This window comes from Aulonocara stuartgranti, assembly GCF_965226115.1.
Source record: "Aulonocara stuartgranti genome assembly, chromosome: 10".
Taxonomy (NCBI): Eukaryota; Metazoa; Chordata; class Actinopteri; order Cichliformes; family Cichlidae; genus Aulonocara; species Aulonocara stuartgranti.
The window spans coordinates 4,781,723-4,798,353 of NC_138946.1; the positions used below are offsets into that span (position 1 = coordinate 4,781,723).

The window sequence follows — 16,631 nt, forward strand, 5'->3', positions numbered from 1 at the left end:
CAAAAATATGTCAATGTACTGATCTGAATTATAATATTTCTGACTGTCTGAGGCAAAATTTCCCAGATTCAAATCGAATTGAATCGAATCGTGGATCAAATCGATTCAGGACCTTGTGAATCGATATCGAATCGATTCTCGAAATCAGTGACGATACCCAGCCCTAGTAAATACCTTCTCTCGCTCTCTTTTTTTTTTTACTGCGATGTGCAATAGCTTTCTTTGAAAACTACTCCCAATACATCTTCCAATACAATCGTTACACTGAGATTTTAATTTAAAAAAACACCACTGACAGTATTTTATTAGTGATCTGCAATGATATGATGAAGTTGTGCATGCATAAAATAGAGCACATAAGTCAGTTACTACATGCAGAAGGCCAGGGGTTTTCTTTTCTAACTGTAACATTCGTAATTTGTTAAAAGAAGTTTTGTAAACTGTATTTTTTGTTTGTTTGTTTTTGTATAGTACATACTACATGTTTCACACATCACCGAGATGTAGTGAAGATACCAACTCTGCATCTGTGGCATTGCTCAGTTTAGTAGATATGTTTGCAGTATAGCTGTTTGGGGTGTATTTCTTTACTGTGACATCACTGAAAGCACAGAGGTAATTCCCTCCTGAGTGGCAAAGACAAAATAACCAGCGTCATTCGCAAACACTACTAAAATTGGAAAGTCCTGCCTGTGAAATCGACTGCACAAATATCCATCCATCCATTCTCTTAACCACTTATCCAATTCAGAGTCACAGGAGGGTATCCCAACTGACAGTGCGCAAGAGGTGGGGTACACCCCGAACAGGTTAACAGTCCATCGCAGGGCTAGCACGTAGAGAGAGACAACCACATGCTCTCACATCCACACCTACAGCCAATTTAGAACCAGTTACCTTAACAAGGTTAGGTTAGGATCGTGGCTCAAACATGGAACCTTCTTCATATAATGGTGGAAATGGTGGTGCACATTATCACCTAACTTCATCAGAGTTCCTGGTTCAAATCCTGGCTGGGGCCTTTTGGTGTGGAGTTTGCGTATTCTCCTTTTGCATAGATGAGTAATCTCCAGCTGCTCCAGCTTCTCCCAGTCAGACAAAGTGGTGATTTTACATTTTTCATGGATGTGAGGCAGTTAATTGCCTTAAATCAAGCGGTCTACGCATGGTTAAATGGCTTGTAGTCTAAACTGCTTTGAGTGGTCAGTAAGACTAGAAAGCACTGTACAAATACCAGTCCACTTCCACTACACCTGTGGAAATGCGCTGTGGACTTTACACATCAAACGACTTGCTGTATAGAATTTCTAGAAGCAGCCACCCAATAGCAGGAATCAGCCACCATAACAAGCGACTTCTTATGTAGCCATCAAAGGGAGTATATCCAGTCTTGACTTCCTAATAAAATTAAACCTAAATGTTGTTTAATTTCAGTTGTGACATAAAACATAGAATTTTTTTCTTCAGAAGCATGAAATAATTTTAGACAGCTGCATTCACTTCTATTCATTTAAGACGATCTTCTAGGTAACCTACAAACAATTTCAGTACAATGCCACAAATAAGATTAAATGAAATATTACCCAAATTAATGCTGCTTCATAAATTACCAGAGGGCATCAGCTGAGATGAGATCTGGTGATTCAGAAGGTCGCACCATGTGACTCATATGATTTATTTAAATTCATACTAAATCATTAAACGACTTCCCCCCTTCTCTCTGTGGTAGACAAGTAATTATGTCTCAAGCAATGCTGGATTCCCAAGTTCAGGATAATTTTTTGAAAACTTGCCTTTCTGATTATTTAGCTTTCAGCTCATACACACAAATCGGTCAACGAATTCAATATCAAAGCAACTCTAGCAGTCGTACACACAATCAGGTGCTTCAGGGTCAAAGTTCACGACTTTATAATCTCTCAGTTTCACGTGCAGAAGCAACTCGAATATGGCGGGTTTCACATGTGTGCCGACACTTTCAAGCAAAGTTGCAAAAATAAAACTGGACTGATAAGGAGAAGGCAGCGAACGCTCTTAAAGTTTGGCATATTTACGAGGCGTATTTAAAGGCAGCACAGGCCGTCGGCTGTTTAGAGAACTTTCCGGGCTCATAGACGGGATGATGGTGCTGTAGCTTCACTCTGTTGGCTATAAGTACACAACAGAGACTTTTAGTATGAAGAGTAGTCTTAGTTTCTCTTCGGAAAAAAAGAAAGGGAAAAAAAGTCATCTGTTGAGGTTGAACCTCCAGCTTCCCTCCTCCCCCCGCTCTGGTTTAACTCCTCACTCCCCCTAGCGGCGGAGCTCCCAGCCGAAGAGCGTCACAGTGCCGGTGTCGGTCCCCACAGTCGGAGTGAAAGTTGTCTCCGCTCGGAAAAGCGGGGGTTCGGGACTCGCCAGTTCGCACCGCCGTAGATTCACGCGCTTACTCCCGGAGAGATGAGGCGGAAAGAGAAGAGGCTGCTGCAGTTCGCTGGGCTGCTCATAGCGGCTCTTCTTTTTCTCCCAAATGTCGGGTTGTGGTCTTTGTACAAGGACAGAGTCTTCGACAACTCGCCCGACTCAGTGGACGGTCCGGGCGGCATCCCCCAGATACAGGTAAGGGAGGCTCGGCCGTAGCGGCTTCTGTCGCCGTGTGACCGCGGTGGAGGTGTCCTCGAGAAACACTTCAAATGGGAGTTTGTTCGCACTGAGGAGGCGCAGATTCCGCGGAGTACACACTCCACAGTGCCCCTGTTCTCGCTTCGGAAGGTTTAACCCCGATATATCAAGCTTTTAGCTGCATTCCCATGCTGTGCGTGCGTGTGTGTAACATGACTTGCCAAGATGGACTGTGTTTTAGCGCTGTCTTAGCAGTGGGAAGACAGCGGTTAGAGCGACTAGGATGAACGGGAAGCCACGTAGCTAACCCCGACCTGAGCGTGGCAGTAAACTTACAATAACACAGACTTCAGGAAGTTGTCAAAAAATGTGAAGCTCGCCGTGCTGCGTTCACAGGGTGACAGACGTCAGATCGCGGTTAAAAAGTGCAGGGAAGGATTACTTTCACGTGATCGTGCCTTTGTATCCAGACTCTGTTCTTTATCACCTACAATGTATCGCTTTATTTAAAGAATATGAAAAGAACCACCTATGTGTAGGCCTACATAAACGCATGTAGCAAAACGAGGCTCTACAGTCTGCTGGCTAGTTTCAACACAGACGCCCAACCTCTTTTCCCCCCACAGCTCAAGGTATCAGCTTCAAACTGCGTGTACTGCCCAAGTAAGCGAATGACAACCAAAGATGTTCAAATCAGAGTGACATAAACCGTGAAACACTCCCGGGCTTGTCATACTGGGAAGCAGATACGTGGTGGCGGTGTTGTGAATCCATTTTTGAGCGCTCTGTAGAGAAATTGTGCCACAATTTGCAAAATGTTACTCATTGCAGAGCTTCTGCAAGTTCTTGTTTGACAAGATTTTCATGGGCAGCCACTCATGAGAAATAAATGAACATCCTTACAGGCTCTCCGGTCAGAAAGTAGTAGACAACTTTCTAGCTCTGTGAAACTTCACATTTTGCCTAAACACAGTTTTTCCCTCAATGCTTTCACATTATGTGTATTATGTGTTCAGTGCGTAGGTTCTCATTGGGCCTTCATCTTAAGGTGATGTTGAAGCAGCTGATAAAGTTGGACTGAGATATTTAGCAGTAGCTGCTATGGTTAGCATCAGCTAAAGTATGAGTAGGAATGTTAGACGCCTGCATGTGTGTAAAAAGAACTTTGCGTTGTTATATCGCAGCATTGTATTTGCTGACACAACCCTTTTTTTGTGCAGTGAGTCATTTCTGTTACATGAAACTGACTGAACCTGATGGGTCACATTTAGAATAGAATAGGACAATAGCTTTTAGTTGTCATTATACATGTACAACAAAATTGTAGGTGCTTCCTGTGTCTTTGCAGTAGCCTACATAAATGTAGTGTGATGGCACACACCCACATATAGCACTGCTTGAGTGCCATGCCATATAGTAGCTTGTTATGCCCCTCTGCGGCTGCACTGCCAGAGACTTTAGGTGTTGTCTGGGTCTAATTGCTGATTGTCTTGCTGGAAAAGCTAACCTCAGGCAGGTCTTTAAACACACCTCGTCAGCTGACACAAAGGCGTGTCTGAGGTTAGCTTGGAGGAGTTGGCACTACTTCTAATCACCGTGCTTTTTTTTTTTTTTTCTTAAAAAAAAAAGCTTAGGTTATTACTTAATTTAAAATAAATGCCAATATTTCATCAAACTCTGTCAGTTTCCACTTTATGTTGCAACTTTGAGCTGTGTTGTAACTGTATCTTTGATTCCTTTGCTCTAAGAGACTATGAGAATTAAACCAACACATTGGTTGTGCAGGCATGCAGTCGTAAAAGACAAGACGCACAGCTCAGGGGGGATGCTCTGGATGCTACGCATTGGTCACATGCTAATTGGCACCTACAGACTAACAATGCACAGCTGTGTGGGGTGCTTCTTGAACATCACTCATCCAGCGTGTGTGGAGACGTTGCTGGGTACTCTGGCTGCCCAGAAAGACGACAAATGAAAGACTGCCAGAATATTCCTAGTGGAGCTCATGCTCAATAACTTGGATATAGATTTCTGAAAGTAATTATTTGGCTTGTATGGAACACCAAACTAGTGTTACATGATATTTGAGATTTTCTCTTACATTGTGCATTTGTATCCTAATGTTGTATGGGTAATGTTGTAAATTTGTAACCACACCCTGAAGGTTCAGCAGCTAACAATGACTAATGATATATTATGATGTACTTGGTTTGAAAAGTGCACTAAACTGGCAACCTGTAGAAGCCAAAATAAAAATCTGTTGACAGATGCCTCCACTTTCAGCCTGTAAATGAACATACAGGTGGGGATAACATGACATTGAATTTGTCTCAACAGCCAACAGAATGTTTCTGCAGTAGGGTAGAAGAGTAAAAAGCTTTTGGAAATAATGTCATCAGATTCAGTTAGCATGGGCTGACATAAGTTAAAAAGGAATGAACAAGTGAGAGGCCCAAGCTGATGCTGGGTAAGTTATGTTGGTCCACTTTCCTTTTTTTTCCCCAAGAAAATGAAAGGGCCCAACAAATCAGACCACATTTGGTAGACAATGGCAGCTTCTCTAATTCAAATGAGCCAAAATCTGCTGAATAGAGGCTTTCATGGATGTACGGGCTTGCATGTGTGTTAGTGTGAACTTTGTGGTGGTTGCCGATTGCCAGTTGCCCAGTCTAGCAAACTTGGCTGGAGTGGAGAGGACAGAGAAAAGGCAGCTTTGGTGCATCAGTTAGAACTTCTTTCATATCTCTGAATTAATCAAACCACTTTGCTATTTAGCCCGCAGATGTTAATAAATGCCCCCTCAGAAGTCCACAGTGGTGTCTTCTGTGTCTTGTTGTTATCTGTGAATAACATTGCATTGTGGGAATGATAAAGCCAGCCTATTCTGCACAGATCTCTACGGATTACTTTCCCCCGCTCAAGTTTGTATTTGATATCTTAAATGACAAAGAAATGTTTTGAATGGGGATTAAAGGACATCCGCAAGGCAGGGAAAGCCTGTTACATATTAGCAAGCTGTGTGATAACAGCTGTCAGCCGCCACAGCGGTTTGATAAGGGAGTAGACGGCCTGATCTGAAGAATGAAGCCAACTTATACCATTAATAGAAGAGCATTTAATGGCACAAGAATGCTGCAAGTCATTTAACAAGTTCCGTCTTTAACAAAGACGCCAACTCAACTTTTTCGATGTGGCACCTTCAGTGTAGATGGACATGTTCATCCATGGCACTCTGCACTCTGCTAATATAATTCTGTCTGCATCAGGTGCACGTAGTGTAAGCTGTAATCATGTGCCCGTGCATATGGTCTCTGAATGAGTAGTCCACACTGCTCCAGAAAACACAAGCTGGCTTAGCTCTTCCCCACCGTGACAGTGACAGAAAGGTAATTTGCACATTTCCTGGCTCATATTAAGGACTCGTGTTGAAGCAGAGGTGGCTCAGCTTCCTCCTGCCTGCTCCAGCAGTTCAGGTTAAGTGGAGGTTAGAGAAGATGAGAAGAGAGGGTGGAATTAAAAAAAGAGGCTGTGTGGTCTGACCTGCTGCCGGTTGTGCTGAGCAGCTAACTGATTGCATGAGTGGACTGGCTGATAAAAGCATTTATGCTAACTTGCTAAAGCTTTTAATTGTTCTTACACAGTGTTTTGGTATTTTGCTAAAAATGTTTCTTCATAAGCAGAGTTTTGGTCAGGTCTTAACTTCCTCATCAGGAGTGACATCATTGACCTTTCGAACTTAAATACTATTCTTAATGGTCTTGAATATTTTTAAAGCTATTCAAATCAAGTTGCCTGATTTTATTTTATTTTTTTTTTTAAACATTAATCTCATTTGTAAAGGGGGCCTTTAATGCTCATTTTCAGAACATACTTTTATCCCCCTTTGGCAGGCAGCACTGTGGGCATCCAAGTTTGTGAATACTAACTCGAATGGAGCCACGTAGGAATATTCAAATTGACACCATAGATTTATCCACTAAAAATCTCAGATGAGTTTGAATATGAGTGCCCTTGAGGTCAGGTTTTCTGAGAGTCTTGCCATAACCAAAGAAGGAAGTGACCTAGGATTTTGAAATTGATACCATAGGTGTATCAACTTGAAATGTTGGATGAGATCAAATCTCGGTGATTTTGACTGTAAGGTCAAGTTTTATGAAGATCTCATGAACATGATTACTCAAACGATGCAACTTAGAATTTAGAAATTGATTATCATAGATGCATCAACTTGGAGGCTAAGGGGTAGCCACTATTTTTATCTTTACAGTAGCTTTACTGAAATAGCTTCACATCATTGTGTGGACAAAATAATCTGTATACTCAGGCTTGGTGTAGGCCTTCAGGTCACCCTCTGTCTGTAAGTTCTGCTCTCCTTCTAAGGCTAGTTTTCCTTTAGCTCGGCTTTCTTCTGATTGGCTTCTGCTAGCTCTGTGCTTGCAGCCAGAGTTGAGTGCCTGAGATGACCAACGTTATTGTCATCATGCTGAGCTGAGATTAGGAAAAAATGTGTAAAGTGATGCATTTAGAGCAGTCTGAATCCTGAGCTTTTGGCTGCGGCCAGCATGATTATGAATCTGAATAAAAGGTCATTTTAAATGAACAATCTCCAAATGTCACCGCTTATAGTTTGAGCAAAAACCAAACACAGGGGACAGCTGTACAGCATCTAGCCTTTATTGGTAAACGTGAGTTGGGGCGATGTGCAAGTGTAAGGCAGGTCTTACAAGTCTATCACAGGGTTAAAAGAGAGAGACGGAGACCAATTCACACCCACTTAACATGTATCTCTGTGGATTGTGGGACAGAGCCGGAGTACCTGGAGAGAACCCACTCGGGCACAGGGAGCACACACAGGAAGCCGTCAGCTTTATGACAGGTTCAGACTCTGCTGTGAGGCAACGCTCCTATTCACTGCACCAACGTGCCGCCCACAATTTTTCAGAAAACCGCTGATGATCATTTTATGACTGGGGCTGCTGCTACCAGATGTGCCCAGCTGTTATGTAACAGATAACTATGTTTGGGCCAAGACTTTCCATTCATTGCACCTTTCGCTGATAGAATCTAAGGATGAATGCAGGTAATTAAAGCTAGCGAACATCGAAGGCCTGCTCGAATATCATTGGTCAATCATGCCGGGACTACAAATGACTAAAAGCAGAAACTGGAAAGCTTCGGCACAAAGTGTCATCCCTTGGCTGCAGATTCCTCGCTGCCACTATATGTTTATAGAGGTGATGATGGAGAGACTCATGCTGTGTTTACTTAGTTTGTTCAACGCCTGGAAACAGCTGGTTAGCAAGAAGAGATGTTCACAAATAGTGTTGCAGTCTGTCAATATTTACTGCCAGTGATAAATGTACTCAGGCCAGGGGAGTGTCATTGATACAGTATATCGGTTGTGTTTTAATGTCACTGGAGATGTGTTACACCTTTGTGCTGCAGGCTACGTCAACATCACCATCGCAGTGCTGCTAAAATTACCAGTACTTGTTTTTTGTCTTACAGTTTTGGTTGTCGATTTTTTTTTTATTTATTTATTTATTATTTTTTTAAAGAAAGTCTTTGAGGTATGTGTGTGCGTTTGCTGATTTTGGCTGATTCGCATTTCTGGTAACATCTTTTTACTTTAACCTCTTTTTGACTGTTTTGCATTGGGAAACCTGATTTATAATATTTCTCGGTGTACTGTGGAAGTTATAGGAGTGACACTTTCATTACACGCATACTACATGTAAATGTAGTGATATGAAAACAGGCTGGGTCTTTTTTTCTTTTTATGTGTTAAAGTGTTGATGAAAAACATGTCATAGCGGCAGTGATTTTTAGGTAGCTCTGCTCTACACACAGCTCTGATTTTATGGCTCTGAAGTGGTTAAAACTTGAATTTTCACTTATTGTTTTGTTTTAGGCACTGATGTGATGTTTGTGAAATTTCATGTGATTTTTCTATTGCATTCCAAAACAGCTGATGGCAGTTTCTTTGTGCCTCCTGACTGTAAACAGAGATATAACATTAAGGTTGAATATGCAGCAATAAGTACTCACCACAGCAAGTAGCTCCACATGTTGGACTTTTTAGCCTGGATGCCCTTCCTGATGTAAACTGCAAGGGGATTTGTTTCTCCTTCCTTTGAGCTTTCACTTGTTAGGCGAGTGTGTAAACAACTATGGAGCCACTGATTATGCAGTTATTTAAAATTTTCAATGATCATTAGGACAAATACTGACCTGGAGGAAACTCAAGCCCAGCTGAGCCTAAAACTAGATTGAACTCCATATACTTGTTAGTCGTCCTAGGTCAGGTTCCATTTATACTGGCTCCTGCTAACTGGATGTGATCAGTTCTGATAAGTCCAGAAGATATAGTGTGCACTTGGAAAGAAAGTTGGCCAAGATTCACAACCCTGTCACAGCGAAATGAGAATCATACAGGCTTCTGTACACTGGAGGCTACATTTATGAGCCACACACTATAGGGTGGGTTACTGTTCATTCATCACTGCAGGACCTTGTGCATTTCGCCTCTGACACATGTGCAGTGCGGTACACTCCTTGACTCACACGCACTTGCATATACTGCTTTTACAGTCAGCAGAAGGTCACTCAATGACAGCCTGGTCTTATTAATGAGCAGAGCTCATAGTAAACAAGGACATTTATGTAGAGTGCCTCAGGAAAAGGGGAATCCTAACAGGGGAAAAATATTGCAAGAACATCTTGTTTAAAATTTTTTTTTTTTTTAAACTGCAGTTTGTTGAACCACAGCTTACTGGACAAATTACTCGAGCGCGCGCTAGTTTCTGTATAAATACCCCCAGTGCTTCAGTCTGATTTTGAATTCCCTGGCTGTCTGCTTGTGATGTATTCCTACCCCACAGTCACAATGCAAATCAGATATTTGTTTGACCCTTCTGTCCTCCAGGCTTCCCACGGGCCTCGAAAAACATTGAAAGTCTGACATTTGTACTTTTGGGGGAAATAAACAAACCTTTGATGCTTTATTTACTTTTTATTAATTCCAAAGAACCATTTACATGCTGTTATGTAGCTGCGGCTTCACAGACGTATGATTGGACCCAATGAAAGGATTTTAATTGGGAAACTGCATTTTTAACCTACATTGTTATAGACGAGCAAATACTTTAATGGCAGTGTATTGTACGCAGAGACTCTCTGTACATATTAGCATAATGTGGGTGTTACTTATGAAGCCCCTTGAAAAACATAACACGTTAAATAAATGATATCTCCTTTGGCAGCCAAAACTTCTATAGGGAGACGTGTAGAAGTAAGACTTGACATTTTTCTCATCTACAAAACTAAATTCTAGGAACTGGGCCAGCTAGACACAAAGTCATCTAAATGCCCCAGATTCCGATGCCCCGGAACGATCGTCTTCAGGGCCTGGTCCCTGCTTTTCCTCAAACTGTTTGACCTGGAGCTATGTGTCTGTTTCCACTGTTGCTATTCTGATAAACATTAAAGTTGAATAAGAGTTTAGCCTTTGGTCCTGTGAAAAAATCTCTTTTCTGCTCTATCGACGTTATGTGGGAGAGAGGGAATGATGTTTCATGCCAATAGCAAGCAGCGATTTCAGAGTGCTCGGGAACCTCGAGGCTGCGCCTACAGGAAATCTGAATCCAAAGTGTGCAGAAACAAAATTGAAATTGAATGGATTTAGGCTGCCCTCGCAAAACATGTTCTTGCACCAAAAATACACGCACACAGGTCTGGCCTTCCAGGCACGTTTCTGGAATTGGGAGTAATTTTAGGCTGCACTGAATTTCTTTATTTGACAGCAAGTGTAGGAAATGCAAGCTCTCTGCAATTAAGGAAATCACATCAACGCTCCGAATCCTGTGGGGTTAAGAGCAATTAGAGGGGCTGTGAGTGCAGGATTAAGACAATTTAACATGGTTTATGATAACCGCTGTGCGAGTTCATTACACTGCACACAGCTGTACATTAGGATTTGGTGAAAATAAGAGCTCCGCACTGCATTTATTTTGTACTCGCTGAGGTAATTGCTGAGATCGTGAATGTGGATTTAAAAAAAAAAACAAAAAAGAAAGATGAAGAACTTGTTGGACTCTTTTTTTTTTTTTTTTTAAATTAGGATTTTTGTGTGCATGTATTGCTTAGTTTTACATTAAAATACTTAATTTTCATATAATCTAACTCCTTACGTGATTTGCTGTGTTGGGCTGTGCATTTAAATAAAATGCTGCCAAGTTCAAAGATACGAGCACTTCTTTGTTGTTGCTAGCATGGTCCTTTACTTTAGCTAGAGCTTAAACACGGATGTGCTGCATTTAGTCACATATTTCATTCTTTAACTTTTCTTTTTTAGCTGATGCACTGAATGCAACACTCTGCTGCTGATTCCAACACGCAAACCTGGCGCATAACCAATGCCAATATTTATTCTGCTTTTGTTTAACGTTTGTATTCCAGTGAAACAACTGTTATTATATGTCATTTACCCGCTGAGTGATCTTTCACCTCTTAATCATGCTATCACCAGCACAAAAACACTCACCCACCGATGACTGTAAATTCCTATATATCGGCTGATTTATGGAGATTGGCGCGCGGGTATGTAGTAAAAAATGCACTGATTGCAGTTTTCTTGGTCATTCTGGTGTTTTTAAACATTAGTAAGTTGCACGATCTTCTCTCACTTCCTCACAACAACAGGAAATAAAGCACTCTCTTCTATAGGAAAGAAGTACAGATAATTAACAGGGGAAAATGTTGTGTTTTCTCACTTTTGCCTGACATATTTTACTTTACTAAGCAAAAGTAGGTGCAACAGGTTTGTATAACAAAAAGCCAGCAACTCCATTTTCTGGTGTTTCTAACTTCACAACGTAACGTGATGTCAACTCCTTCTGTTTGTCACTCGGCTCCATAGTTTTCCTTGTTTCTGCTTTGATCCTGTGACTGTTCATAATGAAGCTCCTGGCTTGCGGCTGGCTCTGAGCTCTGGGAAGCTTTAGCTTTAACCACTTTTTCCCTTGTTAGCTGCTTTTAAAATGTCCATGTTGAGCTGTTACAACTCCACGGTTTGCTTCACTAGCAGCTGCCGACCTGTTAGGTGCGACTATTTGCCTGTGACGCTGGCTGTGTGTAAAGCATGAAAGGGCCCAGCATATAAACAGACTTGCGATCACCAGTCTGAACTGAGAACGCTAAAAATCATCCAGCTCTGGTCAATCTCTAATGTGAAAATGTCAGGGGGCATTCTTTTCATATTTACATATAAAAACATACAATGCGTTAAAGTGCAGGCAAACACCTTTGCCATGCTGTGTAACCCCTAGAGGGTGCTAAAAATACAAAGCAGAAACCCCACAGATGTCAAACAGGATGAGGGTACAGAAACTCAAAATATGTTGAAATGACAGTGAAGACTACTGATCATCTCACAGCCATGAATGATCGAGGCGAGGTAGGTAACAGAGATGACGTTGTGTTAGCAGCATGCATGTATGATTTATTGATTAGAAATACGAACCAGCAGTGAGAATATGCCACTTGCATCTTATCTGAATCTTCGGTGGGAAGCTGTGACTTCTTTTTCTGGACTGAACGTATGAAAATTGGACAGTTTACTGTTTCGTATGGTAACGATGAGCAGCATATTCTGTTTTTGGAGAAGATGGGAACTGAGAATGTTTTCTGCTTGTTCTGCTGGAAATTAATTAGTTGCACGATCCATCGAGTGCTTGTTTCAGCAAACACTAATGCGATGGTGCTGTTTTCATACAGTTCCACAGAGGGCTTTTTTTTTCCTGCTCTGCAAAAGCTGAAATTTTCAATGAAATGCAAAATATGTAATAGAAGCAGCGAATTGTAACATGAGATGTGGTCGTAGTGAGATTAGAGCGAATCACCCGGCTGCAGGATTTTGCGATCAGGAGAAAAGCTCTTAACATCAGTACCTGATGCAGTCTCACTGAGCTGTGGGCTAGCTGTGCTGCTAGACTGGGAAATGAGATTTTATCTTTAATGTGTTAAGCCTCTGGAAATGAGGGAGACTGAGGGGTGAAAGTCATTTGCAAAGACAAGTGGAGTTACTCGCTGCAGTCTCAAGTTGTTGTACTTTATCACTCTGAGCGGAGAGAGAGAGAGAAAGGAGGGAGGAAGGGAGGGGAGGAAACACCTCAGGAGAAAAAGGCAGAGCACGCGGGTAAAAGAGGTGTTTGTTCACAGTCTGACTTTGTTGGAGAGCGTTTCCTCCCCAGGTTCCTCACACAAGGCAGACGTTGAATCGCTGCTGGCTGCGGCACAGACTGAGCGCGTGCAGAGGCTGCTTTGTATGCCTGGCAGGGATCTGCTGCCCCAGATCAGCACAAGGAGCCAAAAGAGGGACAGGTGCAGCTGAAAGCCTGTGGATACAGAGCAGGGAGTCAGGCTTTTAATTACAGCCACGTGGGTTATGAAGCCGCTTTTTTTATGTTCAGATGATTAAGCTAATCCCTGGATGCTAATTTAAGGCCCACACTGTACTTCACTGTGCTGAGCCTCACACAGAAGAAGGTGCACTGTTTTATGTGGACTGTATAATATGTGTTTATTTATATAATTAGAGTGGCCTATTTCTAACATAAATTTGTCTTTAAATCTACATAAAGTCACACTAACCACTGGTCAGGTGTTTTAATTTCCCCTTTCAGAGGTTTTTCCAGAAACTGTTCTTCCGTATTATTTCACATAGAAACGGTGGCCTGAATAATTTAATCACTGATGCAATCGTTTTTCTGTTAGTTTTAAACACAAGCAGAAAACCTGCGTTATAAACTCTGGAACTTTAAAAAATCTCAGCACAGAAATGAATGATTATATTGAATTAGTTCCTATTAGGTTATCGCTGAGTGTTGTTTGATTGGATACTGTTTGTGTGGTACTAATTTGGTGTCAGACCACCTTAAGAATTCCACTCAATGGATAAATAGTTGGAATTGTGTCACAGGTTGGGACTGCCCTCCTATCTTTTGTGTTGAGCTTGAATACAGACAATGAGTCTCAGCATGCAGTAGCAGCCAGTGGGGAAACCCTGGACTGAAGGCATTTGTGTAATGGGTGTTGACTTGTTCCCTCATGAAGACGACCTTTGATGACCTTCCTGTACCCTTAATGAGGAGCTTTGGCACCTTAAATATATTAATAAAGTTATGGCTTAATGGCCATTAGAATAGACTCTGAATTTTTTCCAAGGGTAGCTGTAGAGGCAGATACTGTCACTAGTTCTGATGCTATTAGCAGACTTGAAATGTGACGTGTTTCTCCTAGTAGGGTTTTAAGAGGTAAAGTGTAAAATACTGTAGGACAAAGCACCAGTGTTGACACCCCTGTTCTAGGTTATTCTGAGTGAGTGTCATGTTGCTATATTTGCTGCAGACACCATCATTTAATAGCGTATGTTACACCTAGGGCTGCTCGATTATGGCAAAAATGATAATCACGATTATTTTCACTGAAATTGAGATCACGATTATTTGACGATATTTATTTAACCCTTTAAGACCTACTATAGAACCAAGTCCACCAGAGCTTATATTATTTTTTTACATGCTGTAGTGCCATTTGTGGGAGCATTTCAAGTTGCTATACATCAATACAACTGTTATAGCCCATATTTTAATAATATGTATGCATTAAGTGCATAGTAATTACATAAATTGCAAAAAAGTGCAATAAACTACAAAAAAAATTGAAAATCGCTTTTGTTTTTTTACATATATTTCTACTTGGAGAAATTTAAGAGGTTTATCCCTCAAAACTTTAAATACAATAAAGTTGCAAAAAATAGTTTCCCACCACAGGAAATTTATTTTGAGTGTCTTCATAGTTTTATTTTGGAGATACAGCAATTTTTATATACTGCAGGAAAAACAAAAAACAATCCTATGATGCAAAGAAAAGAGCAGGTGCATCATTTCACTGTGGGAAGTGTTACGAACAGCTGATTGGATCGGCAAAGCGTGTTTCTGGAATATTATGTTTTTGTTCCTGCAAGCGCTTTTTATGCAATTTTTGCAAAGCTATATGTGGAACGAAACCGTGACCGAGGACAAGCTGATGGCATAAGATGTAAGTACAACTCCTCCGGTTTCATATGCAAAACAAATTATTGCGCTAGCTTACACGGTTCAGGTTCTACAGGGATTTAACAATAGTTACGCAAAACGGAGCGTGCTGCTCTGACCGGCTTTAAAGGGTTAACAATGACTTTAAAAAAATAATATAAAATAGTGTGCAACACCACTGAAGTTTTTTTTTTTTTTTTAAACTCTCTTTCAACCAACGGCAGTCACTCTCCTCTCCAAATAACTTCTGCTTAGCTTTCCGAGCTTCCCTCGGGTCCTCTTAATCAGCGGTCTCCAACCTTTTTTGCGCCACGGACCGGTTTATGCCCGACAATATTTTCACGGACCGGCCTTTAAGGTGTCGCGGATAAATGAGGGAGGGGCTAATAATCGGCTCAGTCATTTTTAATGATCGTTGAAAGCCCAGATCGTAATCGTGATTAAAATTCGATTAATTGAGCAGCCCTAGTTACACCCACCTGTTTTCTTTTTGGAGCCAGGTTTGTAAAAGTGCAGCTGCAGGCCAGTGGCAGGCCTTGGTAATGTATTATAGTTCTGCAAACCCAATAAGGAAAGATTTCATGCTGTGCTATGATATAGCAGATCTGACAATAAGACAAGAGGAGCATTTCTCAGCAATTTCTGCTGTCTTCTTCCAGCCATAATATAGACTAAAACTTCCTAACACTGACAAATAAAAAATGTACAAGCTGCTGATGGTTTTAAAAAGCAAACAAATAAAAAAAAAAAACAAACAGAAATGAACACAGGCTGACGGATGCTAGTATAAAGCAACACTCTGGTTACTCACATTATATTTATATTTTGTACTGAAAGTGTTTGACTGCCACAAAGAAGAAGAGAACACAATGATAATCCGGCTCTTAAAATTGGTACTCAAAGCGTAGAGAACCTTTTTTTTCCCGTTTAAAAACAGTAATAATGATGCAGAATGTTGTTGTGGTTTTGTTTTTCTTTTCTGCTTGAGTTTTGCTTCTGGAGGTGTCAGCGGGTGGGCTGAACATGCACACATGCATCCACCCACCGTTTGGTAATGTATCAGGTTTCTGGGTGATTTTAAAATATGACCCAACCCTAATCTACACTAACCAAACAGGTTGCTGTTGCCATCTGGATTACCGTACCATGAGAATGGATGAAATGTTTTCAGTGAATGGAAATCCCAAAGCTTCCTGTCCAAACCATTACCGATGTGTCTGTGCCGGTGGGCGATGGGGAAATATTTTCAGACTGCCAGCGAGCTATTGTTGCAGGTTATCTGTCCCGCTCCAAACGCTGCCTACATTGTAGATTATGTTACATTAACCATGTGAACACTGGCTCTGCCCCTTGTACTCCTCATTATCAGCTGCTTGTAATTGAGATGAAGTAGGAATTAAAGGTCACCTACTGCTAACTGCACTAGCCATTAGTGTTACTCATCAGCTGAATTCCTGAACTGTAAAACGTTCCTGATTAACTCGTAGCACTGAGAATATGTTATTAACTGTTGCTTGAGCTCTTCTTCAGACCAGGTTGTCGGTGTTGTTTGCTCACAGAGCACAGACTCTGTTTCCTTTTTCTTTGCTGCAAAAACTCAGTGTGCACTTGACCGCAACGCCTGACTTGTGATGAGTTTATCTTTCTCAAGGGAAAATGCACCATTGTAGTTTTTCTAGAGAGATTATTTTTGTTTTTGCTTGTGTTCTTTCAGTGTTGAGCTTTAAAGTGTGAAGTGTGTGTGGCTTTCTGCAGCATGTTCTCTGAGTCTGTGCCTTTTAAAGGTACTCCGCTGTGGGCTTTGTGCATATGAGATAAAAAGCTCTGTGTGTGTGCGCACAAGCACAAAAGACAAAGCAAGATCTTTTCTACATCACCTGCCTGGCTGCACAGCAGTAAAGATAAGTTGATAAGGCAAACTGCAGGCATGGCAGT

General features: G+C 41.3%; 1 protein-coding gene across 2 annotated transcripts in view; it reads left to right on the forward strand.

Moving 5' to 3' along the window:
• Nucleotides 1-1,638: 1,638 nt before the first annotated feature.
• Nucleotides 1,639-16,631, forward strand: part of LOC309715909 (polypeptide N-acetylgalactosaminyltransferase 10-like) — a 119,235-nt gene continuing 104,242 nt past the window's right edge. The window contains exon 1 of one of the 2 annotated variants that reach the window (XM_082549390.1): nt 1,639-2,598. In XM_082549390.1, the coding sequence (XP_082405516.1) occupies nt 2,440-2,598 (159 nt within the window). In that variant the 5' untranslated portion in view covers nt 1,639-2,439. The remainder of the gene's footprint in view (nt 2,599-16,631) is intronic. The other variant, XM_082549389.1, reaches the window with a different exon arrangement.